The 27,568-nt window shown below is 41.6% G+C and overlaps 1 protein-coding gene across 4 annotated transcripts in view; it reads left to right on the top strand.

Moving 5' to 3' along the window:
• Window positions 1-27,568, top strand: part of LOC124157007 (apoptosis-resistant E3 ubiquitin protein ligase 1) — a 347,050-nt gene that overhangs the window by 260,074 nt on the left and 59,408 nt on the right. For all 4 annotated transcript variants that reach the window (XM_046531468.1, XM_046531466.1, XM_046531467.1 and 1 more), the window contains 5 exons: window positions 18,880-19,048; window positions 21,173-21,378; window positions 22,033-22,232; window positions 24,787-25,027; window positions 26,182-26,351. In XM_046531468.1, coding sequence (XP_046387424.1) covers window positions 18,880-19,048; window positions 21,173-21,378; window positions 22,033-22,232; window positions 24,787-25,027; window positions 26,182-26,351 — 986 coding nt within the window. The remainder of the gene's footprint in view (window positions 1-18,879; window positions 19,049-21,172; window positions 21,379-22,032; window positions 22,233-24,786; window positions 25,028-26,181; window positions 26,352-27,568) is intronic.

The following is a 27,568-nucleotide window of genomic DNA, read 5'->3' as shown; positions in this document are numbered from 1 at the left end:
AATCTTCAATACATCACACAAGTCACTTATAATGGGAGCTGCCACACATTTCTGGATGAGAATAGATTCTGCTATGTCTATGGCTTCTTTGAGTGGGACACTGGTGAAGATATTGCGCACATCGAAAGACACTAACAAGCACTTATTAATTATGACTGTCTGACGTCATTATTTTCACGAATGAATGTAATGATAGGGATTACCGCTCGTTGTCCCAATTTCCACCATTTGTTTCCAACGCGTTTTCCATCACTGGACACTTACGTGAAATACAGCAGCAGCAGTAGCCAATCAGCGAACGAGACCAAATGCATTATATTGAGGCGGCGCCATTGAGCTTTACTATAACGAACACAGTGTGCAAAAGAATCAAATTCAAAAGGTAACAACGGGATTCTCCAATGAAATTGTGATGTATAAAATCATGGCTTAATTAATCATTTTCCCAGTCATTTTAAAGCAGAGCTGAAATGATCGCTCGACTTGTGCGTTGATAATGATCGTCTGATTCAGGGTTTATGCTTGGGAATTTAGGGTTTCGTGCAGTAGTTTTCCTTATTGTAGAATATTTTTTGGTTAATTTTAACCAGCTTTATTGCAATTTGGCTAGGGAGACAGCCAAGATGGCCGCTAGGGGCCATCACACACACCTCCACCGGTGACCAGGTCCTGTGTGGCGTTGCGCGTTTAAATCTTGGATATTCGTAGCGTAAGCCCAGACACAGGGAACTCCGATCGTCTGTCCCTAACTGAACGAGGGAGAGACTACGCAGAACAAAAATAATCAGCAGTCAGAGAAACAATTGTCACAAAATTACGAGTCATGTTCAATCAAAATGTATTCCAAGTAGAAATATTCAAAATCAATACCATTACAAAAATCAACGATGATTACTAATAATCTCATAAGAAACATTACCAATACTTTGAAAAGCTAAGTACAAAGCTGTGTTTGCCTGCCAGCACCAAAAATTATTTTTAAGAAATCACTCGCTTATTCGACCGATGTCACCGCGACGAAGGCGCGCGAACAAGAGGGCTTCCGGAACAGTGGCAGAGTGGAGGGGGGGGGATTTAGCCAAAGGAGTGGGGGATTACTGCGATGTCAAAGTCAGCCGCATCGGTCGAAATCTCCCGGCAGGTGCCCTTGTTGACTGGAATACTTCTCGTTATCCAAGCAGGGGTTGAGGAGAACAGCGTACCCCCGGGTTTTCTCTCATCTGTCTTCTGGGTTGGAGACACAGGCAAATGGTTTACGCAAGCCATTTGAGGTCAAGGAGGGGAATGACATGGTAGGATGAGGTGTTGGAGGGAGGGAGAGTTGTGATAGGACAAGGTGGAGTATGTACTTCTCACTCCAAACTGCATTCTTATGCCTCAGCACCCACTTCCCCTAGGTTGCTAGGTGCAGGTATTCCTCTGCCATACTTGCTATATAAGTCTTGATCTCAAGGTGGGCTGGTTCGGAGGGCAGCGTTCGAAGGGCTAAGTTCGAAGGGCAGAGTTCGAAGACAAGAGTTCCGAGATGTAAAAACTTTTCTCGGGATACCGCGCGGGTAAGATTATAACAGAGCGCCGACGTTTCGGGTACCGACTCGCTACCCATTCTCACGGCTACTGATAGAAAATTCGAAGTGACCGTTGAAGCCCAGCGTTAGGAGGGGCCGGATTGGTCGAGATCCGATTGTTGTCGCGGAAGACCGTGGACCAGCGTAGACTTAGCTCTGGCAAGCATAACTATTTTGAGGGTTCTATTCCAAGAGCTGCTGATCAAAAATCCGGTGTCTCTGTTTACATTCTTATTCTCAAGTTTTATTTCAATCGCCTCTTTGGTTAAACGATCCCAGAATTGATTTGACTGCCATACTGCCTGTAAAACTCTGGTGTCATCCCACCGTATTTTATGGTCCTCATCCAGGCTATGCTCGACTATGGCTGATTTTTCCGGTTGACCAAGTCGGAAATGCCTTTGATGTTCTTTGAGACGAGTAGATATTGTTCGCCCAGTCTCCTCCACGTAGAAATTACCACACTCACGGGGGATTTTATAAACTCCAGGAGTCATAAGGCCAATTGGATCTTTTACACAGAATAGGCGGTCTCTTTATTTTGTCATAGGTCGATGGATGGTTTCTATGTTATACCTCCTCAAAACCGTAAAACTTTTGCCCGATATCGTGGAAATATAGGGTAAAAAGGCTCTGGCTGTCTGTTTAGGTTGGTCTTCCTTCATAACTGAGCCCTTTGCAGTTACGGAGGATTTTCTGAAGGCCAAAGAGATCTGCCTCTCTCCGTACCCATTCTGGCGGAAGGTATTCTTAAGATAGTCCAATTCCGAAGGAAGACTCTCCGCGTCGGAAATTGCTCTCGCACGATGTATCGGGGTGGAAAGAACAGCTCCACGTTGGGAAGGATGATGGTGACTATGGCCATTCAGGTACAGATCCGTATGTCCAGGTTTACGGAAGACACTTTGACTCAGTTTGCCATTTTCTTTCCTATGGGCGAGAACATCAAGAAAGGCAATCTTATTATTCCGCTCTAACTCTAACTTGATGTTCGGGTGTTGGTCGTTCATATGGTCCAAAAAAGTGTGAAGAGCGTCCACTCCATGAGGCCATATTATGAAGGTGTCATGGACATATCTTAGGAAGCATTTAGGGCGTAACGGAGCAGATGAAAGGGCTCTCTCTTCAAAATCTTGCATATAAAAGTTGGCAATGGCTGGTGACAAAGGAGATCCCATTGCAACTCCATCTGCCATTTCGTAGAAACTACCGTTGTATTTAAAAAATGTGGATATAAGAGTATGATGGAATAATGTTACTGTTCCACTGTAAAATTTCTCCTCCAGAAGTTTGAATAAATCATACATAAGAGTTCCGAGACTTGGAGTCTCCAAGCCTTTGAGTCGAAGGGCCTTAGAGCGAAAATCCTTTGCACGAAAAGTCCTTAGCGGGAGAAGTTCTGCGGATAAGTTCGGAGGATGTTCAAAGAATTTCGGAGGAATTTCTGGGGGGTACCAGAAATTATTGTGGTGGGGTTCACTAAAAAATGCCTCACCTGATTGCCTCAATTCTATCTTTGCTCGTAACTATGCCTCCTCCCTCTCTATTCCTATGAGCTTTCTGTTGAATCGCTGCTTCACATTCGGGGTCTATCCGCATCAATTGAAAATGGCGAACATTATTTCAATCCATAAAACTGGTCCTAAATGTGAAGTTGGTAATTACCGCCTGATTTCCTTACTTTCTATTCCATCTTCTGTGGCTGAGAGGATTATCCTCAACAGATTACATTATTTTATATCCTTTACCCTATCGAATAATCAACATGGTTTCCCTCTTAATCGTTACTGTCTTGCTAACCTATCTGTCTTCCATCACCATGCTTTCAACTCAATAGCAAAAATTTCTCAACTCGACGCGATATTCCTTGATTTCTCGATCCAGAGCCTTCGATTCACTCGACCATATCCTCCTCTGTCACTAGCTTAGTCAACAGTTCAAAGTACACTGCAGTTTTCTTGATCTATTAAAATCCTATCCCACCAATAAAATTCAAAGAGTGTTATACTATATGGCAACTCTTCTCACTGGTCCCTAGTAATATCCGGTGTTCCTCAAGGTAATGTCCTGGGGCCATATTTATTTAACCTCTTCATTGATGACGTGGCCACACTTTTGCCTCCATCTCTGTCTCATGCTATATTTTATTCAGACAAGCGTTAATTATGTAAGCGAATTCAAACTATCTCTGACTGCAAAGTCCTTCAGACTGTATTTCTATTTCTCCTTAAAAATCCTCCATTACATTTCACTATTCCATTAACTCTGAGCCTCTTCAACGTGTTTCGGCTGTGAGGGATTTAGGCATCTTAACTGACACTAAACTTCTCGGATCACATTCAAGAGCAAAGCTATATCTCTATCAGCTCTCCTCTACTTCTACACAGAAACAACTGATCCTGAAGCTCTTAAATCATACTTCTCAGCATTTATCCTTCCAGTCACAGCATATTGCTCTTCCATATGGTCCATTGCAGCTCCCTCCAATCTCGACTCTCTTTACGGTATTACTAGTTTCTTTGCCAGTATTGTAAAACACTTGAGTTTCCCACTTCCTTAATAAGTATGCCTAATTGGTCAATCATCTCTTTTCTGTCAAACACTGATCTCTGCCATCAAAGGATTAAAACAGATTAAAGTTTATGTATTTGCAATATTCTAAACTAACACATCGACTGTCCTGATTTGCTTTCCTCTATTAATTTCCGAGTGCCTGGCCGAGCCACACGTACGCATGCCTTACTCCATACGCTTATCCCTAGGCTATCCCTCGTAAAGCGCTCACTCCAACACCGCCTTTACTCCCTGCCCAATTCATTGGCCGCTAATAGTGATCCATTTTTCTACCCATAAATCATTTTTCAATCTCGCCATGTCCCATTCTTCGGCGAATAAATAAACCTCCCTCTCCACCTCCCCTTCCACGTGTCTTCTATCTTTGTTCTTTACTATCTTTTGCCCCTGTACTCTTTCTTCGGATTGTTTACCGTTAAATTTCATGTTTGTTACTGCGTCACTGTAAATTGGCAAAAATTCTGTATGTGAGTAACTTCTTAAATAAATAAATAAATTTTATGCTGTTCCTAGAGGAAATAAAAATTGCGTGATATTTGCCGATACCCTCTTTGGCACTCTCATCTATAAATTTAAAACTCATCCACGGTGAATTGAATAGGAACGATGAAGATGAAATGAATCGCTCGAGGAAGTAATGCGGAAGTGCTAACAATAAGAGGAGTGGGAGAAAAGAGAAGTCTTCTAAAAAAAACCCTAAGAAGAGGACGGGAATTCGTAGTTAACTCGGGTTATCATTCCATAATGTTACTGCAGAATTTAGGGTTGACGATTTTCGTGTAATTGGTTTAAATTTTGGATTTCGACCTCTAGCGCTTCATGCTCTACACACCTTACTCTGGTTGCCTTTGGCTCAATATACTCTGTAAGATGATCAGATGTTTCGCAATATAATTACATTTTTTAAATAGATGCATGGAACATTGTTTCAAACCTTATAATTAGCTTGTCCATAGTATCATTGAAGGAATTTAATGAGCAGAAATTTAGTCCTAGAGGTTAGTTCACGAACCCGATCACCGTTGTCGTAGCTGTAAGTGTTTATGAAAAGTGGAGTCATGTCATGGGGACGGATAGTCAGAGTGAGAAAGAAAGCAGAAATGTGTGTGGCGTGTGAAGGTGCAGTGCTTCAAAGTGATGTGATCTCCGTGTCCCGTGCGACCGCTCGTCTCAGGATTAATGGCGGCAAATGAGAAAGAGCCGAGGAGTTGGAGAAAATGGCGGACTGAAGGGAGGAGGTGGTGTTGGTTGGCATTAGCGGCCGGAAATTGGGAACCACGCAGACTCAATGGCGGAAGCAGCCCCCTCCAACTCCCGGCCGCTAGGTGGCCCAAAAGCTTCCGTGCGGAGGGCGGAAGGTTTATCTCGAGACGAGAATCTAGGAGGTTTCTGTCGAGCTCTGCCTCTTACGCAGAGTCCTCTAGGTTATATTCTCAACTCTATTCCGTCACCAAGACGAGTATTCGCTCCAGCATGTGAAAGGCGGTGTCCGCCATTGATGGGCTGAACGCCCCCTCGTGTCATTTGGCAAAATGGGCAGATGTCGTGTTTTATTTGAGATTAATTGAACGCATGAAGATCTTCGGGCGTCCAAGAAGAGCTGAGATGTTTTCCAAAGAATCAAACTACAAATATGAAAGCGTGAAAGCTGTGGGAATGTCGGCTAGGAGCCCTTTGTATTTCACATCCATGGAGCAGAAATACACGTCATCGTATAATAAATTTGGCTATGAAAACTCTACAAAGACAGTATGAGAATCCCTTTCTAACACTTACATGAAGACAGTCGGATTCCTACCTTGAAAATTGACGTTTTTCCAACTACTTTTCAAAGGTAGTGAAATTCATCACGTTAATATGATGTATAATTGTAACGTATGCCTTGTGAATGCTTCGGATTACCTAAAAAAGGACGATTAATCTAACGCACATGCTTACGGGAAACACAACAACCACATCAGATCACTATAGCGACCGAAACCAATAAACAAGATGGCTTCTGTTGGCTTCACTTACATGTACTGACGCCCTCTCAAGAAACTGGTGTGGTAGCGTTGAGGAAGGAATTCGATTAAGGAAGCGAAGCGTGTAAACGAAAATTGTGAATCTTGCAGACTGCGAACGGCGTTAAGCCCAGGCGGAACATTCAGCTCTGGGTGAGAACTGTGATTTCGTGGCGGGACTGGATCGCAATTTGGATATCATCGCATTTCCTCCTAGACTGAATCCTGGAAGTGGAGGACACGAATTTTGCCAGCTAGATAATTCGGACACCAGATATGCTGTCGCCCACCGCGCATTGAAATCGTTTTAAAAAGGCACTCGTCTGTCGCTGATGGCAGAGCGATCCGAATTTCTCTGAGTGAGACATGAACTATAATTTGCGCGATCTCGCGAATTCGGGAGATCCAGGCTCGAACTCCGGCCGGGATAAATGATTTTTCTTTGTGGAATTATTATTCGCTTTTTGTGTGCACTCACGGTGACTCCTTTAAGGCATGCCTCAGGGTAACACGCATTTGTTCCTTGAACAAGCCACAAATAGGGCTGTTGAGCGAAATTTATTTTCGTCATGTAATCTATCAGAGTGTTAACTTTTCAATGTTAGCCCTCGGAGTTGAAAGTTGCGAGCGTGGAGAATTAAATGCACTGCGGTCATTCACATTTTTCATTGGCATTTCAGTTGAAGCATTTTTGGAGACATAGAAATTAGTGGTGAATAAATTGGAGGGAAGAATTGAAGGAAAAGTCTCCCGAGGAAGACACCGACATAATTACTTTGTGCAGAGAGAGAGAGAAAGATAAATGAGATGGAAGTGAATGATAGAAATGGAGGACTTCAGCACCAATTCCATTATTAGGAATAGGTAATGCTAAGTATGTTAATAATGATTGTTAATGGTCATTTTGGTGATTTTTTTCTTGTAGTTATTATTACGCCTTTCAAAGAAAATGTCCAACGATGGTTCTTTCGCTATATCGCTGTTGTGAGCAGTTAGCTTCACAGTTGGAATAATGATAGTACTTAGTACATATTTATAAAGTGTGAGGTTTAATGGGGCCATAAGTGAATGCAAATGAGTTTCGTTTTGGCGAGGGCGATCCGTTAAATACCACAAAAGCGAGTTGTTGCGCGTGCTCACGCATATGTGACACGGCGTTGCCCTTGCATCGTGTAAAGGTCGAAAAAACAAAAGAGCGCATGTCCTTGCGTGACCACAACCGGAAAATCCCCTTTCGAGTCACGAATGCATATCTGTGAAGGGAGAGGGAGGCAGCGCCCCTGAGCAGCCGTGGTGGTGCAAACTAAGTAGACACTTTGCGAGAGAAGAACTGGCTGAAAATTGAGATGGAACGCTTAAAGCTGATTTCTCGACAAAAAAATACGCTTAAATGAAGGGTAGTGAGCACGAAGCGTGGTATTCCAGTGCCCATGAATCGATGATAGGACAAATATAGCTTGGAATTGGGTCATTTAACATGGGGTTTGGTCGATTTTGAACTAACATGATTATTTTAGAACGCGCAATGTTGTTGTAATTTGTTAAATGGATTTCATTAACGTGTTAAATAATTCAAACTTTGAATCATGAAGAAATCGGGATGACAAATAATACTTATATTATACAATGGAATGGGGAAGTTGGTTCCGGAAAAAATGAATCAAGGTAGGTGGCGTGTTTGCTGTTATAAGTGAGGCTTGGGAGGCCGGCGGGATGTAGAGAAATGACGTATTGAGTGGAATTCAATGGAAAGAGAGATGGCACTTTTTCCACAAATTCATTGAGTTATGTACGACGCATTTCGACCCTCCGGTCATTCTGAAGTACCCTCACTGGACCATATACTTCACTGCACATAGAAGACACCGGATGTCTCACTTTCAGCATCAAAGCTGATTCCGTCAAGAACTAGTTTTACTCTACGATCACTCGGTAATCTCAAGTATTTTGTGAATTTCCGCGTCAAAATTAAATCTAGGGATGAAGCGTCGACTATTTTTTATTTTACGGATCCACCCTAGGTGAGGTGGATATTTCGGATAGAGTTCGCCTTGTATTTCTGTGCTCGCGTGACTGATTCTCTCCTCGGCGGCACTCTCCACACTCACGTGACTATTGGCCCTCTATCTTAACAGTGAAGCCCGTTAATCCGTCCTTTTGGCTCTTACGCTACTCAACCCTGGCCTCTCTTTCTTTTTTATTACCTCCTTCCTTTTGCAGCGGCCATTCTTAGGAATCAACCCTTCTTCTATGTATTCGGCTTAAGTCGGAGGTGGAAGAAGATGTACGATGATAAGCGATCAAAAGTTTAGTGTAATGCGTCAAGCGCACCCATAGTAATTTATAAATAAAAAGTTATATGCTTAAAATTTATAATTAATATTACTATAGCACTTAAACATTACTATTTTCATTGTAATCATGTGGCATTGCGTAAGAAAAACTTCAAAAACAGTGTAGGTTATTTGGTTTTTATGTTATCAAACAATTTTATCGCTGGCGTTCTCCTCGTTGGCGGCGGGGGTAAGTGCTTCGCCTTTTTAACCGAAGATGGTGGGTTCGAGTCCCGCTTGGGTGGTTTTAAATGTGTATCATCCACATGCGTATCATTGTCGTATATTAAACTGCTTGTGATTGCGGGCACCAGTAGAAAAATGCGTAGAGTGTTATTCTACTGTTATTTTATGTTTATCTTAGGAGAAAACTATTCGAGCATGATTAAGCATGTTGGGAAGGTGCCAAGTCATATTCGATATTTTTACTATGGTACTCAAAAATTTTCTGACAATGCTACATGTCTTTATTACAAAATGCTTTTGGTTTATATCTTGAGGCGGATGAGGTTTTCTTTGAAAAAGCGTGGTCTGCCGACTTTAAAAGAGGTTTCATTCATGCATGGTTTTGTTTCCTAATTCTTTCGAACTCTATGGCGAGGAATGTAAATGTTTCCATTGTATCTGTGATGGATATTTTGGAAGCTGATATGTCAATGAGTTAGTGGATTTCCTTATTTTGTTCTCAAGTGTTGTCTGCTCATTGACACCCCATTATTTAATCCTTGTAAATTACCTGGTCCTCTGGTATTTAGTTCATAGTCCCCGTTTTCTAATAATATTTTTGATGAATCAAGAAATCTAACTGAAGAGAATGGGTTGGTAGGGTTCGAAATTTTTGTATTTTAATTGCACAAGGAGAGTCGGCAGTAGTCGAAAATGGCCAAGTAATAAAACTCAAGTAATATTTGAGCGTTCCCTCAATATATCGGTACCTCATGTTCGTCAGCCGTGTGCGTGAAATGTGTGCTGCAGTGGAATAATTGTGCACATTAATGTTTCGCGGAACGCGAGGTGAGCGCAATCCGCTGCCCCTTTGTCGCAACACTTTCCAGTAGTCGAAATGAGGAGGCCGCGTGTGCGTTTTGTTTTCTTGTTGGAGTCTGTGGGGGAGAGAAAACCATAGATTCCCGCGTGGATTTATATGAGTTTCGCTCCGTGATAGTATTTCATTTTTGTGTCTCGCGTGTGCTTTTTTTATTCCATGGGTAGGAGAGAGCGCGCGCTCGAGGCGAAATGCTGTTCCGAAAAAAAACGAAGAACTCCGCGCGCTATTCGAATAATTGCAAACCATGCGAGCGAAGTGCGCGATTAATAGTTCCACTTTGGTGGCTTTAATAGCCGTTCCCTCGGGTCCTGTTGCTGTCGCTTTGCGTTCTTCAGGTGTGACCTCCCGCGTGCCATCTCTCGGATAGTTTCGTGATGATAAAAACATCCGAGTTTGGCGCGCTAGTTTTTCGTCGTAAAATTAGCCCGAGTCGGCTTGCGGGTGGTTGTAATGGTTTCGGTTGGAGAGAAAGCGCCGCGCGCGGTGACAAGCAAACTAACTAATCCATGGAGCGAGCTGCTTCATCTGTCCTCCTCACTCCTGTGCTCGACAAATTTATTATCCGCCGCTAGCGTGTAATCAACGCTAGCGTCTCGCATATATTGTGTCTGGCACTGGAATTTAGTGAAGTGAGTGTGCCTATATGCTGTATGCTTTCAAGACCTTTCTCCGTTTCTTTTACTCATGAACTGCGAGATAACGAGGCCGATGCTGAAAAAAAACTCAAAGGAAATAATATATGCTATATTCATGCAATCTTCGCAAAATACGCGATTTTATGGCTATTGGAGATTCGCAAGACATCATTTGATATCTTGTTAGTTGAAATTGTGGGATTTATGTTTAAATTAATGATTTTCACGGATTTTCGGGAAAATGCGCGGAATATTGATTGCTTGAAGATTAATCATGAGAAGACTGGAGTTGTGTGTTAGTGTGAAGCATTGCCAGCCAGGAATATGAGGATCTAGATGTAATTTGGCGGTAACAAACTTGAGCAAGTGGATCAGTTAAACTGTTTGGGCAACGCATCAGAGGATAACTCAAGTCGCCACTCACTGAAGGACAGAACGATGCGAGCCTCACAGAAGCTATACTATTTAGGGCTGTTGACCGAAATTCATATTTGTGAAAATATTATGTACCAAATTCGTAACTTTCTCATGTTATTCCTTGCGGGTGCATAAAATTTCTCTTCTAAAATTCTGGAATCACATCTATATATTACTGTGGAAGCATCCTCGAGGAAAATATGACACAGTGGAGTGGAACCTGCTTTAAACCTTTGCTGGTTGCGCGGAAACATTTATTTCAGTTATGACACGGTCGTTGCGATAAAGTCGCTCCTTTCCGTTTCTGTTCAAAACAGTAAGCATACTTCCCTTAAGGAACCTATTCATCTGTGAATCCATCGTCAGTGCATTTTATAACAGTAGCGGTATAATGGCTAAACCAAGTACTTACTCTACGAGATTCAAATAGATTTTTGCCGAAATTAAATCTTTCGGCAATCATATCAATACCTGGAATCAATATTGTATTTTTCACTGCCAAATAACATGGCCAGGGTGATTACCGAACTGGATTTAATAAAGCAATTTAATAAACAACAAAATATGGCTTATGAGCAATGAGGAAGTGAGTTTTTGCTTTGAAAATATTGCATAAAATTTTAATGAAATGTGTCGACATGTACATGAGTACGAATATGATCTCATACATATGTATTCGAATGCATAAAATTGTCTTTTCCATATTTTTTCATCACTGCATCTTATACTGCGTAATGTAACTGCAGAAACTGAATAAGCGGCTTGCCGGCACGTCTTACATCAATTAAGTATAATGACAACCTCAATTCAGGTATTGGTCCCCTGGGGTACCTATATTCCTTTAAGTTGGATAAATTGTAGAATTTAATCATGTAAGATTGTAATGGAATGAAATACATCAATATTGGAATAAATGGATCCGTGGGGCCTCTCTGGGCACACATTTGACAATTTGGTCCTTCGGTCGGCGCTGTGTGTTAAGCCGCTCCGTCAGTCCTCCTCGCCCGTGAGTGCGATTCGCGCCCCTCCCACTCTCAGCGGGCGGCCGCTCGTTTGAGTGGCACCCTCGTGCTTCGTGTCGTGTCTCTAGGAGTTCGCGTCATCATCAAGAGGCCGCATTTAGAATTCGTGGTGGGCCAGTGCAGCTCTTTTGAAGGTATAAATTACCATTCGGTCCTCCTGCTGGGAGAGCTACTGTATTTTAGCGTAAAAGTGCCTGATGTTAAAAAATGGTGTTTACCTTGACCTCGAAATGGGAATATTGGTCGATCAAACTTGTTGGTTTGCACGAAAAATATCAGATTCACTGCTAGCGAAGATACAGGGAGCAGATGTTGAAGGGTGAAAAATTAGAAGTAGAATTGTGTGTTGGAAGATAAGCTGATAGGAAAAGTGTGTCATTTCAATCTTAGGATTACTTGATTAGGATGACAGTTGACCTAATATGCCCGGTTAGCCACTTCAAGCCAGTTAATTTCGTTACATTTCTTAGTACATTTCTTGCTGCAGCAAGTGAGTAAATTTCGTGCTATACATTAATTGCGTAGGGAATGCAACTTTCCCCATGTATACGTTGTGGATGAAGTTCACTTAAAGGCGTCCGTCAAATGAATTCAATTGTTTGTCCCACCATGCGTCGAACGAGGTGGCTGGCGGAATGGCGTTTGGGTGATGCCTCGGTTGTTCATCACATGCAACTTAAAGCTATTCCCTGAAGTCAGTTAATATATTTATCATCGGTCATCCATCCTAAACTATGTTCGACGTGGCTCTCCTCTCAATTCTCCTCCCGGCTTATCTTTCCACGTCTGCGTAATTCCTCCATCACCTGCTCTCCCCCCCACTTCTCTCCTGCCAACGATTATCGTCTTCATTTCATCTTCTCTCATGATCCTGTTTACAGTTGTCACGGCGTGCTTCGGTGCGTGCTTGGTGATTATCAGTGATTGGGACCCCTGGCGTGTGTGTACGCTGAGGTAGGGAGCACGTGCGGGGGAAATCGATGCCCCTGCCGGCCCTGAACGTCCAAGGGAAGGCGGCCCCTCGTACCACGTGACTGGGGGCCAAGGTCACGGCTCGCAGGGGCGGTCGCGCTCCGTGAATTGCCAATATGGACCAATATTCGATTCCTAATTCACGAGCCAAATTCGTGATCCACATGCTCGTTAGGTGATAGGGAAGAGAATAAGAATAGGGAAGAGATCATTAGCTGATAAGGATGAGGAGTCCTTTGAAAGCGTGGGTTGAATACTGGGCAAGTCAATCGGCGAGATGCGATGGAATAATGAAAATTACCTTTGAAAGACTGGCGGAAGGGTAGAGATATAGAGGCCAGGGCTGAGATATAAAGTGCTGGCGACGAAGGGTGTAAAGGAGGGGAACGATTTAGATATGGAGGCATTAGCTGATGGGAGAATTGAGTGGAGAGCTGCGTCAAACCAATCCTAGGATTGAGGGCTTTTTATGACAATGATAAAGGCAAATCTGCTCAATTATATTTCATGCTGAGGCGACCGCAGCGCTATTTAATTGCAACGCGTGATAATAACGTATTTTGCCATAGGAGCTCAAAACTTCTCCCTGTGACGCGCCTGAGTTTTATTCTTATCGTGATTCTGAAAGTATATAGAACATTGTGTCAGTTTTTTATCAGGTGACGTACATATTCTAGTTGCAATCAACTCTTTTCGTACTCTGATACAAGTATCGCCTCAAAAACCAACATGTAATTCGAGTATTAGGGCCGTGGAAGCATAAGTCAATCTAATCGCTCCGTGTCAAATGGACGCGCGTTCGGCATCCCATGCGTCCTGTCAAATGGGCAACGACGGAGTGCATCTCTATGGACTCTACATTATCATGCGTGCAGCAGTGTGCTCAGGGCGGCGGCGGTGTGCGTGGGTGGGTGGTGGCTTGGCCGGTTTCCCTCGAGCGAATGCCAGGCCACGTAGCCATCCCGGAGGAAAAAAAAGTGCCTGCATATTGAGTTATTTTATCACTGCTACAAGCTTAAAGACATCTTCATCCTCTCGCATTTCACCAAGGATGGATATGAACTTATTCCTGTAACTGAGTACTTGGGAAGTATATGCCATCAACTCAGTGAAATTCCTTGGTAAACATCCACATAGTGCACTGGCAGCGTAGCAAATAAAGGTTTGTACAGGAAATTGAATTGAATGTTCACTCCGCCGAAAACATTTGGTGTGACGTATCTCATCAATTGAAGACATGTGCGAATCAAATTTCTCAGTGGCAGAATATTCCTATCTTGAGAAGATGCACGTGCTTGACTTTTTGATTTTTTCGAGAAAGTGTTTGAAAAATAAATATTCCGGAAGCGTTATTGATTTTTTCGAGAAAGTGTTTGAAAAATAAATATTCCGGAAGCGTTATTGATTTTTAAACTTCTATTTGCTAAACTTTTGCTTGCCTGAGTAGTTAGTACTAATTAAAGCAGTGTATGACCCTAGAGATACTTAAAATTCAAAAAACTATCCTTAGCCTAGGTTTGCTTCCCAATCAAACGGACAAAAAGTATGACGACGGAAATTATCGCAAAAGAAACGCAATGAAATGCATTGGTGTATTGGTCTGGTGTATTTCCGGATTCCCACCCGTTTCGGCCGAATGCCAGGCCCCAAATCAATCATTCGCAGCTAAAAGACTTTGGCATTTTGAAATGTTTTCGTAAATGAGGAGGCAGAGTCAAGATGAGATGCGGAGCAGACGGAAGGTATGGATGGAGGGAGTTTCGAGGAGGGGCGGCTTGGGGTATTCGGGGGCTACAGCTCATGACGGAGCCCTCCCCCGGAAATGGATTTAACGATATTGTGGCTCTTAGAAACTGGATAAAAGATAATGAAAGAGGATTACGAATCAGTCGCCTATCCCTCCAATCTACACCTATTTTCTTGAGAATATCCATTAAATTTACCCAGTTCAATCTATCAAATGCTTTTTCAAAATCCACGAAGCAGGCATACACGTCCTGGTTATAATCTAGGTTCCTCTCCACGCGGAACCTCATTATCGCTATTGCGTCACGAGTTGACTTCCCTTTTCTAAAACCGAACTGATCATCGCCTAAATACTTGCTTGCCCTCGCCTCCATTCGTCTGTTCAATATCCTCAGTATCACTTTCGCCGCGTTCGATATTAGGCTAATAATCTTATAATCTCCGCATTCAACAGCTTTCCTCTTTTTCGGAAGAGGAATCAGAACCGTCTTCACGAAGTCTTGCGGCCAACACCCCTCCTCATAGATCCTGCGAACAAGCTCGGAAGACATTTCCTTACTGTCCCTCCCCAGATTCTTCATTAGCTCACATGGGATATTGTCCTCGCCCACTGCTTTCCTAGCCTTCATTACACGAAGGGCTCTCTCGATCTCCGCATCTATTACCCCCGGCCCAAGATTATCCTCCTCCACTGCACTTTCCTCCTCTAAAGTCAATCTTTCCGGCCTGTTTCTTCCGTCACGTCCACGTTCTTCCACTTTCTCCTCTCCTCCGTTTCTTCTACCATTTCCTATATTATCCACGGCTTCTTTATCCCTCTACTGTCAACGTAGCCAATGGACTTCTCAGCCGCATTGACTGTTCCAGTTTTAATATTATCCCACTCTTCCTGTGCAGTGTGCGTACGTTCAATCTCCCGGGTACTGTTTTCCACGATATTCTGATATTCTCTCCTCATACTCCCCTTCAGAACTTCTGCATTCCATTTCCTCGCCTTCCTAACTATCATTAGTCTTTTGAAACTTACGTTGCATTTCATGAGCACTAGGTTGAAGTCCGAATCCGCATCCGCTGCGGGGAAGCTGCGCGTGTTTTTCACACTATTCCTAATCCTCTGTCTTACCACGATGTACTCTATCTGATATCTCCCCACATCCTTGGAATTTTCCATGTGGACCTTCGCCCTTTATGATGAATGAACCACGTGTTCGTGATGCATAACTTATTTCTCTTGTAAAATTCTACTGCCTTATCTCCCCTGTCGTTCCGCCTTCCTAGTCCAAAATCTCCTATTTCGTTACCATCCCTCTCTTCCCCGACTGAGGCGTTCCAGTCCCGCATCGCTACCAGATTTTTCCTACCTGGAGTTCCTCTAATTATTTCCTCGACCTGTTCATACACACCATCTACTTCTTCCTCCCTATGATTGCTAGTGGGCATGTAAACTTGAACCACCACTAGGTTGGTGGGCCGCGCCTCAATTTCTACCACCAGAATCATATCGCTTACCTGGTCTATGCCTACCATACGCTTACCCATCTTCCCGTTTAATACTAAAGCTACCCCTCGCTGGCTTTTCTCCCCACTACTATATATAACCCTATACCCATCCCTCCAATAGTCCCCACCATCCTTCCACCTCACTTCGCATAATCCTAAGACATCTATCCTCCCTTTATCCATTTCCCTTTTGATATTTTTTAACCTCCCCGCCCTCATCATTGTCCTCACATTCCACGACCCTACAGAGGGGAAGAGGAGGCCATGGATCATCGACGGATCTTGCCTAGAAATAGAGTTCGTTTGTTAATAAAAGAGTCCGTTTCCCTACGTTAAGCGCACGATTTAGGTCCATTCTCCGAAGCAGGATAGGAAATGCACTCAAAGAAAAAAGCCTTTCAGTGCACCTCTTGCAGTGCACAGCATTTGCATAATAAGAGTCATTCGTAGCATTATTTATTATTTTTACTTTGTGGTGATTATATTCTATCACTATTATGTCTGTTATCCACGTATAAAAGTGAATGAGACCATATATTGGTTGCGAGTTGGTGCAAGATTTTACTATAGATTCACTATGTTGAAGCTTCATATATGGTATAAGTAACTTGGCGGAAGTCGGCAGAAGTATCTACTTTTTCTCTACGTTTATGTAAAAAGTTGGCTGAAAACAGGCTCCGCCATTTTGTTATATATCTATGTTTAATTGTGAAACAATTGAAAACCCTCCTAATGAAAGAAAAAGAAGTTTTAATTAAGATGGTATAACATTTTTGTCAATAAAACTATTCATGAAACCACTGCACGAGGATAAAATTGGTAATTTTCAGAAAAAATCGAGGGTAGTCGTTTTTTGCTAAATTTGTTCAACTTTGACCTCAAATATATTGTTAACGTGAAGGCACAGGAAAGAAATAATCTGGCAAATCATGCACAGTTTATTTGAGAATATTTAGGCGAGGTTTCAACTTCCTAGCTCAAAAAAATCGATTTTGAGGTTTTGGCCAGCTTTTTACGATTTTAGCCCACTGTGCAGCGGGGGGCATGAGGGGGGAGCTGCCCCCCCCCCCCCCCAAGAAGTGAAAATAAATTTAGTTCTAAACGTAATGATAAAATATTTGTTTTTGAAGGAAAATTATGTTTATAGTTTAAGTCATGGAACTAAAATGAAAATCATTATTTTTTCAGCAAATACTTTTCATTACTGATAAGTTGTTGTCATAATTTTCTAAAAATGTTGGTTTCATTAATCTTTTCTGTGCTAAAATGTTACCACTTGAACAACCGCGGATTGCACTCCTAGTTTTCATTGTGTTGTGTACGCTCTTGGGTGCAACAGAAAAATGAAGATGATCAAACGGAGAGAACGAGTTCGTTTGAGTAAGGCGGGAGGAGAGGTGGGAAGGAGAATTAAGCAGTCGGCCGCATCCAGGGACACGATGCGTAGGTATTATCGTTGGAGGGAAGGACAGGGGTGGAGGGGAAGAACCGCAGAACGCAGACCGCGGATGAAATACTGAGAGCAGGTGATGAAGTGTGTAAGAAGCAGAAGGATTATGGAAGCATCGAAAGATTAGGTGACAGGGGAATTGAGCGGAGAGCTGCGTCAAACCATTCAAAGAATTGTAGACCAGTGATGGCGATGTTGGTCACCATGCGTGTAGAGTACCTGAAGCATATTACCAATAGTCTGGAAAGCGACGCGGATAGTGACGGACGGATGGCTAGAGAACGAGCGAGCGACTTTGTTATTTGGTCCATTTTTGAGTGTGCCCTTCACACGACGCGAGGCTCACTTGACTGTGTTTACGCCACTTGAGTGGTTAGTTGCCTGTGCGACCTTTTCTCCCCCGGATTCGACACTCTCTCTCCTTTTTATTAAATGATGATTCTTACTCTCCCCCTGGAGGGAGGGGAGGTTACCCTGTGCGTGATTGTTGTGGTTACACTAGTGCCTCGTTCACATTACGATTGTCCGATCGATCGTCCTAACGATAGTTGGCCGAACTAGCAGTGTGAATGCATGCCCTGACCATAGATCTTTCATGTTGGTATTTCATACTGTACAAAAGATCTATGGTCCTGACAATGGTTCACGTAATTCCGAACGTTGACACTTCACGATGGTTAGGCTAGGCGCTGGGCGACCGGAAGAGGAAGCGACAAGAGAAAGACGAAAAGCTCCCTTCGCTCTATTTTTTATTCATGGATTTGCCCACTCAAGTAAGAATGTGGGCGGAAGAAAAATTATTCGTTAAATGCACGTTGAACAAATTAATATCTTGACCCTGCATACCTCAACAGCTTTGCCAAACGTCAATTTCTCGTTCACATTAGATGGCAGCACAGGTTTTAACCATCGTTGTGTGAATGCTCGATAGTTCCAACGATTGCTGGAACAACCGTAATCTGAACGAGGCATAGAGAGGACTCTGCATTGTGACACATTAAAGTGTGTTTACAAAAGTCGCCGATCGCGACGCTGACTCGCGATGCGTATTTAGGAAGTCTTCTCGCCCTCTGCACCAGATTATTTATTGGCTTCGTTTCCGCCGACGTTCCGGCAAACAACTTGCTTCCCACTTTTAAGATTTGTGTGTTTATCTCGCCCTGTCAGATTTGACTCTAAATTTAATTGGCCGCAGCCCGGGCTCAATAGTTAACCATCAAAAGGCATATACCGAACATCAGCCGATCAGACGACAGCTAAACTTCTTGACGGCTGAGGCTGAAGCTGAGCCTGACTGACGGTCAAATCAATTTTAGTTTAAAATCTGACACGGTGAGAAAAATGTAGAATGTATGGTTATCAAGTGGTTTTCCGGAAATGAAGCCATTAAATAACCTGGTGCAGAGCCCGAGAAAAATTCTTAATTTAATTCGCCGGAAAAAAACTTAAATCGTGCATGAATGTATTTGTTCAGCAATGGCCTCCTCATGAAAACGTTCGATTGCAGTGAAAATTCCAGTAGCTCGTATTCGTAGAGTGTTTTGTGCTATATCTCTCCCTCTATCTATTATTTGTCCTTCTAATTATCGGCACTGTTGTTTGTGGTCGCAGGCATCTCCAGCCTGGTGCGGTGCGCGGAGGCGGTGGAGGAGGGTCTGGAGCTCCCCCTCTTGGAGGAGGAGGACCGCGGTCGACTCCAGAGAGCAGCACACCTCCTTCAGCAGAGGCTCATCCTCAGACAATGGCTCACTCAACACGGACTGGCCCACCACTACCACAGGTACACCCACCTATTATTCACGCCATTCCCAAGTTATTATGAAGCCTGGCGAAGGAATTGTTGAATGATGGTTTGAAAATGATCCAGCCAGAACCAAAGTTTAAATAATATTAATAATGATGTGCGTTGTAGCCCAACGGGTAGAGGAATTGCTCCCGGCTACGAATCCCCTTTGAACGCGTCAAAGTACAAAAGAGGAACTGGCCCCGTTAAAGGATCTACTACAGCACTACATCTCTTGAGATTCGCCTCACTTATCAGGAATACATACTGTGGTAATTACCACTTAACTTAGGCGGACCAATAAGAGAGCAGCAGCCACAAATGGCGGGACTGACACCTTATATAAGGAGGACGAAAATCGTGGACCGGCATCATCTTCGACCTGAAGACGCTGGCAGCAGTGCCAGCGAAACTGTTGTCATCACCAACAAACCGACGCGCTTGCACCGGAAACATGGAGAAATTGGAACCTGAACACCGCGGAAATCTACGTAGTCTCATCTAAGCAAGTAGTTCGGAAGCAATAAAGCAAGTCTTAAGTTGGTGGAGTCGGCGTTTCTTTACGTGCATTGTTTTTTCACAAGCCTTTATGTTTTATGTGCCAGTATTCATCATTTTTTCGGCTCAAATTCATTTACATGCATGCAGTTCACGTGCTTACACGAAGCTCAGAAACTTCACATCTGATAATCTCTTGTCGTTTAGGCAACCAGTTGCGAGAATAAGTATCGCTGGTTGCATACGCGGAAGGAAATTCGTTGTTTTATGCTTAAATTACTTACAATTAGCGTGGAGGAGTCATTAATTCTTCCTGAAAATGTCGCCTAAAAAGTCGATATTGAAAGTATTTAATTATTTTGGTCAGAAAATCGAAGCCTTTTCTCAATATGTGTACATCATAGTCTAGAGAATTTTTTGTGTTTTCAATTTAATTGATGGAATGTAAATCATAATTAACAACTTTAAATTTTATGAAACAAGTTACTAAGGCAATACCAAAAGAGGTAACCTCTGATGTAATATTTCATTTCCGCAACTTACTGGATGAATTGTATATTTTGACAAGCTACTACAACTAATAGATTTCAACAAATGTGTTTTATTTTATGGCCAGTCTCGAAATCTTAGAGCTGTCCTTTACAGTCCTAACGAATCTTCTGCATCACTCACAAAAAAGTTTTACTTTTATTAAAAAAAGCTAAAAAGATCTCAAGTTGAAAATTCATTTTAAAGGTAACTTGTGGATGGCTAACTGGAACTAGTACAAATAAAAATGAGATTTCCTCAGTTTTCTTGAATTTCTGTTTTCAAATGTTAACTTTTTCTTTTGTTTTCGGGCTTGACCATTATTTTTCCCAGAAGCAGTGTATTTTATTGGTTTTGAGCAAGTTAATCTTAGATCTTCAAAGGTATTAGTAATTTTGTAAGTTTGTTCAATATGCGGACGGCTATACATAGCTAGAAAAGCAGAGGAAGACAGTTAAACCTAATCGGAATATACATGATTTTGGTCGAAGATGTAATTGATTAGGGAAAATTTTCAACAGAAAGCTTTTGCAGCAAATATTGTGTTGACAAACTTTTCTTTGGATTTACCGACGATGTCCTTAGCAGCAATCATACTCACAAAAAGGATATGTAGCTTTATGTAGCAAACTGGAAAAGTCATGTCATTTACCATTTTAACGTCAGTTCAGTTAGCTTTTGGACTCACATTTAATTACAGGCGACGAACTAGAGAGTTAGAAAACATACTTAGGGGATAACCAAGGTGAAATATTTATTAAGAGATATTTAAATGAGATTTTTACTATTTCTCATGAAAATGAGAGAGTGCTACTGTGGGTGGTAGCTCCCCCCCCAATTCTCATGAGATCTGTGGCCCTCCAAGAGAGATTGTTCCACTCATGTTGAACATAGCAAACCATATTTTCAAAGAAAAGCAACATTTTTTTATTCTAAAATTGTTTGTGCAAAATGACTTTGCCTAAAATGCAAATTTTATGTTTACCTCATCGTCAACTGATTTAAATGCACCGCACATAGAGTTACAGACAGGAGAATGCCAAAAACTTTGTAAAATGAATGGGTTTTTCTCCCATTTGTTTATTTGTTTGGCAGATTGGTGCAGGCAGAGGTGGCTTCGTTGGACGACGTGTATTGGCTGGAGGATGGGCAGGCACGTCGCATGCTTGGCAAGGACTTCACGAGCTGGGCAGCCGCGAGGCAGGCCCTGCCAACTTCCAAGGAAGACCTGGACCAGTTGAAGAGCACCCTGTGGACAGTGGTGCTGAAGGGAAGCCAAAACCAAGGAGCATGGACATGGGGTAAGGTCATCAAATATTAGGTACCTAATGGTAAATGAGGATATTTCCAGAAGGTTATTATGGAACATAGAAATTGTCAAATACATAATTGGATACCATGAAATACATACATGAGTACATTTTACCGGAATACATTACATATGATTATGTAAATTATATTAATGGCAGCATTAATGCCAGCTTCCAAAAAATTTTGCAATTTTCTAAATCCATCATCTTTTTAATCAATCTTCTGTTTCTTCAGTTTTGATTGCTAATTTTAAGCTCTTAAATTTTTGCTCTTTTCATGAAATTTGCCACATTTTTCAGAAAATATTTGAGAGTTTTTCACTTCATAATATGGTTTTAAACGAAAAATTTTATTTTGACTTATTTCCGTGTTAAACATTTTGAGATTGAAAAAGATATAAATTTCTTAACGAAATCTTTATTTCTCATCTAAATGAGAAAAACTATATAACTATGTACATACTTTAGTGAGGAAAATTTCCAACCATGACCCTTTTGATGTCACTTGTGTGGTCACCACCGAGGTAAAAGGGATTGCCAAAGAGAAGTTTGGCTACCAATGTGTCCAAATTGAATTTGATCATTTTTTACAATTTGTCTCTCTCTCTCTCTCTCTCGCGGTGGTTTGTTATTTGACATTTGCAGGCGGTGTGTTTGTGGTCTTGGTGAGTGTGGCTGGCCTAGTGACGCTGGCCGCCATGACGCAGCCGGCCCTAGCCCCCGAAGCCAAGCACACGCTCCTGCAGTTTGTCACGGGCAAATACCTGCTGCCTGGCAACTGCAAGGTGCACTTTGAGTGGGCAGAGCCACAGGTTGTCGGGGAAACTGTGACCTTCACCGTCAAGGTCAGTCTGCCTCCACACTATCAAGCTAGAGTTTGCACTACATACATATAATCACCACCTTTTCAACTTCCTTATTTCATAAACCTCTTCCCACATATCCCCGCCAGCTATGAATCCCGTTATCATTTTAGCACCCGCTAATGATCAAGTTGCATTTGATCTGGCTTCCAAGTGTAATTTGGCAGCCGTACACCAGATACCAGATTACAGACGTGTCAAAATCACTGAAATGGGCTATTTACATCATATAGTTTCTGAAAATTATGATGGATGCCAATTTGTTAGCAGAATGTGCAAATTTTGTATATTGTTATATTAGCATAATTGCAGGCCAAATGGTGCTGTGGCATATAACTTAATCACATTTATCTCCATTCAGTCTGCGAAGCAAGTGGTGTCCTTGGGACTGCAACATAGCTCTTACTCGCATCACTCTGCTTTTCTCTAGCCCAGTGCGCCTCATGAGTTTTGATTTCACTGCGTAAGTGTGTGGTTGCGGAGTGTGCATCATCCTGCGCTACCACTCCTGTTTTTATTTGGTCCACAGTCAATTAAGTGGAGTTGTGAGATGGTAATTTCAATAGCAAAATTATTTTTTCTTGGGACCACAACAAACTCCAAAACTGATATTCATGAGGAGAATTTTATCATAGCTTTAATGCAAATGCATCAATTTGAATTAATTAGTGTTATGAACAAGGGTAGTTTTTTTAATAAAGCAAAGATTTAGTTTTTATCAGCATTTAAAGTTATATGGAAATAATTGGTATGGAAACTTTCAGTGGATGGATTATTATTTCAACATTCCTTGATCTTTTAAATTTGATATTTCCCTATCTTTCTCCATTTTTAAGGTAATGTAGTATCCTCCAGTCAATCACCGGATCTGCTATCTTCCACTGCACATTTAAAAGGACTTGTATCCGAAACTTACTTTAATGATGATAAAATACCATTGAATTTATTGATTTTCAAAGTTGTTCCCTGCAAGTCCAATTGCAGCGTTGTAAAATTAGAAAATAAATAAATTGGCACTCATTGTCAGTTGAAAAAACATTTAAAATGCTCCTTAATTGGCAACATAAATCAAGCTTCCATAGGACAAACTGGGGCCTCCCATATGTAGTCCACATTCGGTGAATTTTGAGTCATTTGTATTGGAAACAGTGACTAAAAATCAATGTGATAGATTTGGGAACACAAATTTTCCCTAGCAAGGGCTTCTTAAAATAATGAAGAGGAAGTAGTGATGGTAATCTGACCGTTTGCTCTCATGGTGATGTAATCCACTTCTCATCAAGAGAAGTGATATCTTGTTTCATTGAATACAAAAACTGCAAAGTCCAAAAGTACCTAATGCAATAGCCATGGTAATTCAATATGGTGACACTTCCCAGGCACAGAAGGCTTGAAAAAATTAAAAGAAGCCGCAGTGGGGTAATAATAATAATAATAATAGGTAGGTCTCCACCCTCTGTTCTCATGGCAATGCAGACGCAGTGCTGGAGGCACTGACTTTTTTTCTTGATCTATCCCATTTTATTCTCACCCACAATGCCTTCCCTTAATACAACAACTACTACATATCTGCAAGTGTCCGGCTGTGCAATGGGAAGTAGGTTTAGTCGTTGTGCCAATCTTTTCCTAGGCCTGTTTGAAAGAAACTCCCTGAAAAATTACCCTCTAAAACCTCTTCTTTGGCTTTTTCCTCTTTTAGACCTCTTTCAGATGTATAAACGATATCTTCCATCTCTGGTCTTACGACATCAACTCTCTCTTAGCACCTTTGTCTCTTCACTCAACTAATCTGCCGATGTTTCTCTCACTTCTTCCATTCCCAGCACTAATATCACCTTCTTAGATGTAGATGAACACCTTTCTAGCCATAAGAAATTCATGACTTATGTTCACATCAAAGCCACCAACTAACAGAATTATGTACCTCTACTGTAACGGCACCCATCCACCACACATCAAACGTTCTATCCCTTATTCTGTCTCCATCCGTGGACACATGATTTGCAATAACCCTGATCATCTTCAAATGTTCCTTTCTAAATTACTCAATTCTTGTTCTTGGGTACCCCGAAAAGTTTAAAAAAATCAGAAAAAAACTGTATGCTCAAGCAAATAAAAATTGCTCCCCCTCTCTTTTCACGACCTACATTCCTGTCTCTTTCCAGCTGTCATATGAGAGTGTATCTTTCCTTTCATTCTTGTGTCCTTGTCCAACTCTTCTGATGGTGACTGATGAGTGCCATCTATTGGTTACTCTTGTGGGCCAAAGCAAATGGAGTTTTCTGTGTATAAACCCCCGCCAAAATCTAAGCGTCTTGATAGCGCAATTTGTAGAGCATCCAGCCAGCAACTGGGAGTTTCTGGGTTCTCAGTTAGGCACATTTTTACCCTCTGATTTTCTGGCTTTTCCACCTACCACAGCACCTTTGTCCTTTTTCTTTTATTTGTCCCTATCCCTTTCTTTCCATACCTTTGAATTTATTTGTGCATTTAATGAATGGTGACTTGAGATGGTTCCTTTGTTTATTTCCATTAGTTTTACCAAAGGAATGGCCAGCCGTATCCCATCTGCGACACTGACAACCTTTTTGTGGAAGTCAGTGAAGAGGGTAGTCGGAGAGTGGCAACGCTCATCGAGTTGGGAGGCACGGACCCCAGTCATGCCAATGTAGCCGTCGTCAAATTCTCCGTTCGCCACTCAGGTCGTTACAGGATATCGGTTCTCATCGGAAACAGTCACATCAAAGGCAGCCCCTTCATCAAGTACTTCAAACCTGGTGAGTTACCTCATTTTCTTGTTCTCATCATACATATGTACTTACTTTGAGCCATTCCATTGAAATCCATGCAGAAGGTGCAGATTCTGTGATGGTATCACCTGCAAAGGGCTTTGCGTAAATGGAAGTAGAGAAAAATGAAAAGGAATATTGGGTGCCAATGGGAGAAGGGTGGGGGTCGGTTGGTAAGAGGGGAAAATAGGGAATTAAGAAAAGGGAGTGATTCCATCAGACACACACACACTGTTACTTAACACGCTAGTTGTCACCCTTGCATCACCAGGAATTTTGGTATCCAAAATGGGAGGAATTTATGAGTAGGGCTGTGAAGGGTGGAGTGCATCAAGGAATTCAGGAAAAGGGTACAAACAGAAAAAGAAAATGAAAACTGATGAGCAGACTCACTTCCAGACCTCCACATTGGAGGTGAGAACACTTGCGGCTGTAGGCAGCTTCCGCTGGCTGACGTCTCACTCTGCCCAGAATTGTTGTCATTCTCTCGGTGGGCTGGCTTAGAGCGGCTTATTTTCATTCAATTAATGTCTATGCATTAGTCTCTTCAGAAAATTTGAATCCAAACTATTAATTATAGCATCAGAATTCTTAAAAGTTTCAAAAAGAGTCTCAAGAAAAGACACTGATATGCTGTGCTACTGGGACTCTGTTACAATAGTTGTTTGGGTATGCAGGCTGCTGAAGTAAGAAGTAAGGGTGAGGTAGTAATGCCTCCCCCACCACAATGGAGCATGTCCTGCAGCCCAAAAAAAAACAAGGAAAAGAGAGCTGATACAAATCATTGAAGCTTGACTTTGATAAAATGGCCAGATGTTAAACAGTGTTTACTAAAACCCAGGGTATCATAATTAACTTCCTAATAGAAGTGGCACCTAACGGACCATGACTTAATATCCCATCCAACTTGCTGTACTTGAGATGCAGCTGAGTGAAATAATTGCCCCAGGCCGTACTCTTTGTTGTACAAGGAATGGGAATGGACTCGGAAAAGTATTTGTTGGAAGAAAGAAGCGATTCATTCTTCCACCTTTTTCAGAACCTTGTGTTCACCAACCAATGCAATGCAATGCCTTCCATTCACTTGCTAAATGTGGCAATAGCCATTTTACTATCGCTGATTTATTTGCCTTGTTTTTCAGGTCCTCCTGATGCAAATAAAACCATATTTGTGAGACACTGTTCCACGGTCATTTGCACTGCAGGAATACCTCATTCTCTGTTCATCGAGCCCAGAGATGAATTCAATAACCTTTGTGTATTTGCTCCTTTAGCAGATCCTACTGAAGGATATACTGTTAAAATCACTGAGGTGAGTAAAGTTATGAAAAATGAATTACTGTGTTGTCACCACTTGAAGTCACTTGCCAGACATGTATTACTCTTTGCACACCATACATTAATTTCTTTGATGCAGTCGTTACTACTTGAGACCATTGCCTTCAAAATCAGAACACCCCCTTTGTCTGATTTGTCTCTGTTCGTCCAATCATTTTCATCCTATTTTTCCTGTGCTTTTATCAGAATTCAATTTTTGTTCTGCTCTGTTCCCTCAACAATAGTGTGTCGAATTTGGTTTTTATCCCTCTGACAAGTTTCAAATTGTGGTTTATTATTTTTAATTCTTGATCATTTCTGGAAATGATTTTAGAATTACAGTAGGAACATTCACTCAGGCTTAAATTGCAATTCATTGATCCTGCAGCTGGGAAATGTACTTGTGCGAGGGTAAAGATGGCCGTGGGATATAATTTGCCAGAGCATACTACCATCTCTTATCAATAAAATCCTTTTTCAAAGAAAAAATTACTAATGTGACAATCGAATCTGTTTACATTATTTTTTGTTGTATATGTTGTTCTTTACATTGTTTAAGTCTCCTGAGAAGTCTATTGTATATCATACATTATACTTTTTTGAAAGGTTTTCATGTGTACCTACTATAAATTACTCACATGCCGTATTTGATAGCACATATGCCTGAAAATGGATCTAAGATTTTCTTATTTTTCCTGACAATCATTAGGTCATTTAAAATGTAAATTAATGGAAGTGTTGAGAATTTGTCGTTTATAAAAATTCTTTGCGATATTCCTTTGGTTTGAAACCATTCAGGTCCCATATTGCACTCTTGAACACTCCAAAGATATCGATAGCTGGGGCCTGTCTCCAAGAGATTATATGTATATAATTATGCTCTACATATGTATTTGTATAAAAATAAAAAATTATTCAACCCCTAAGAATTAAGTTAGCACATTTGAACCATGCTTTTAACTTCTTGTCTCATTTGCACAATTGCCTCTCTGCAATGTAGCATTTTCTTTTTTCTCATTTATACACTAAAAAATTTGACATCATTTGGTTTTAGTTGCCTCTGGAATTTTTGTGCTTCATCTTGCCGTAAGAGTCTTCATGTGGTGCCCAGCACTTGGTTATTGACACATGGCTATGCAGTATAATAATGATGATATATTATTCCATCTAATGCATGACAAAGTATGCCTTGTTGAACTTGTAGTTTTATAA

Source organism: Ischnura elegans, chromosome 4 (assembly GCF_921293095.1).
Source record: "Ischnura elegans chromosome 4, ioIscEleg1.1, whole genome shotgun sequence".
NCBI classification, from domain to species: Eukaryota; Metazoa; Arthropoda; class Insecta; order Odonata; family Coenagrionidae; genus Ischnura; species Ischnura elegans.
The sequence above is the reverse complement of the archived record's forward strand: the minus strand, read 5'-3'. Positions and strand labels throughout refer to the sequence as shown.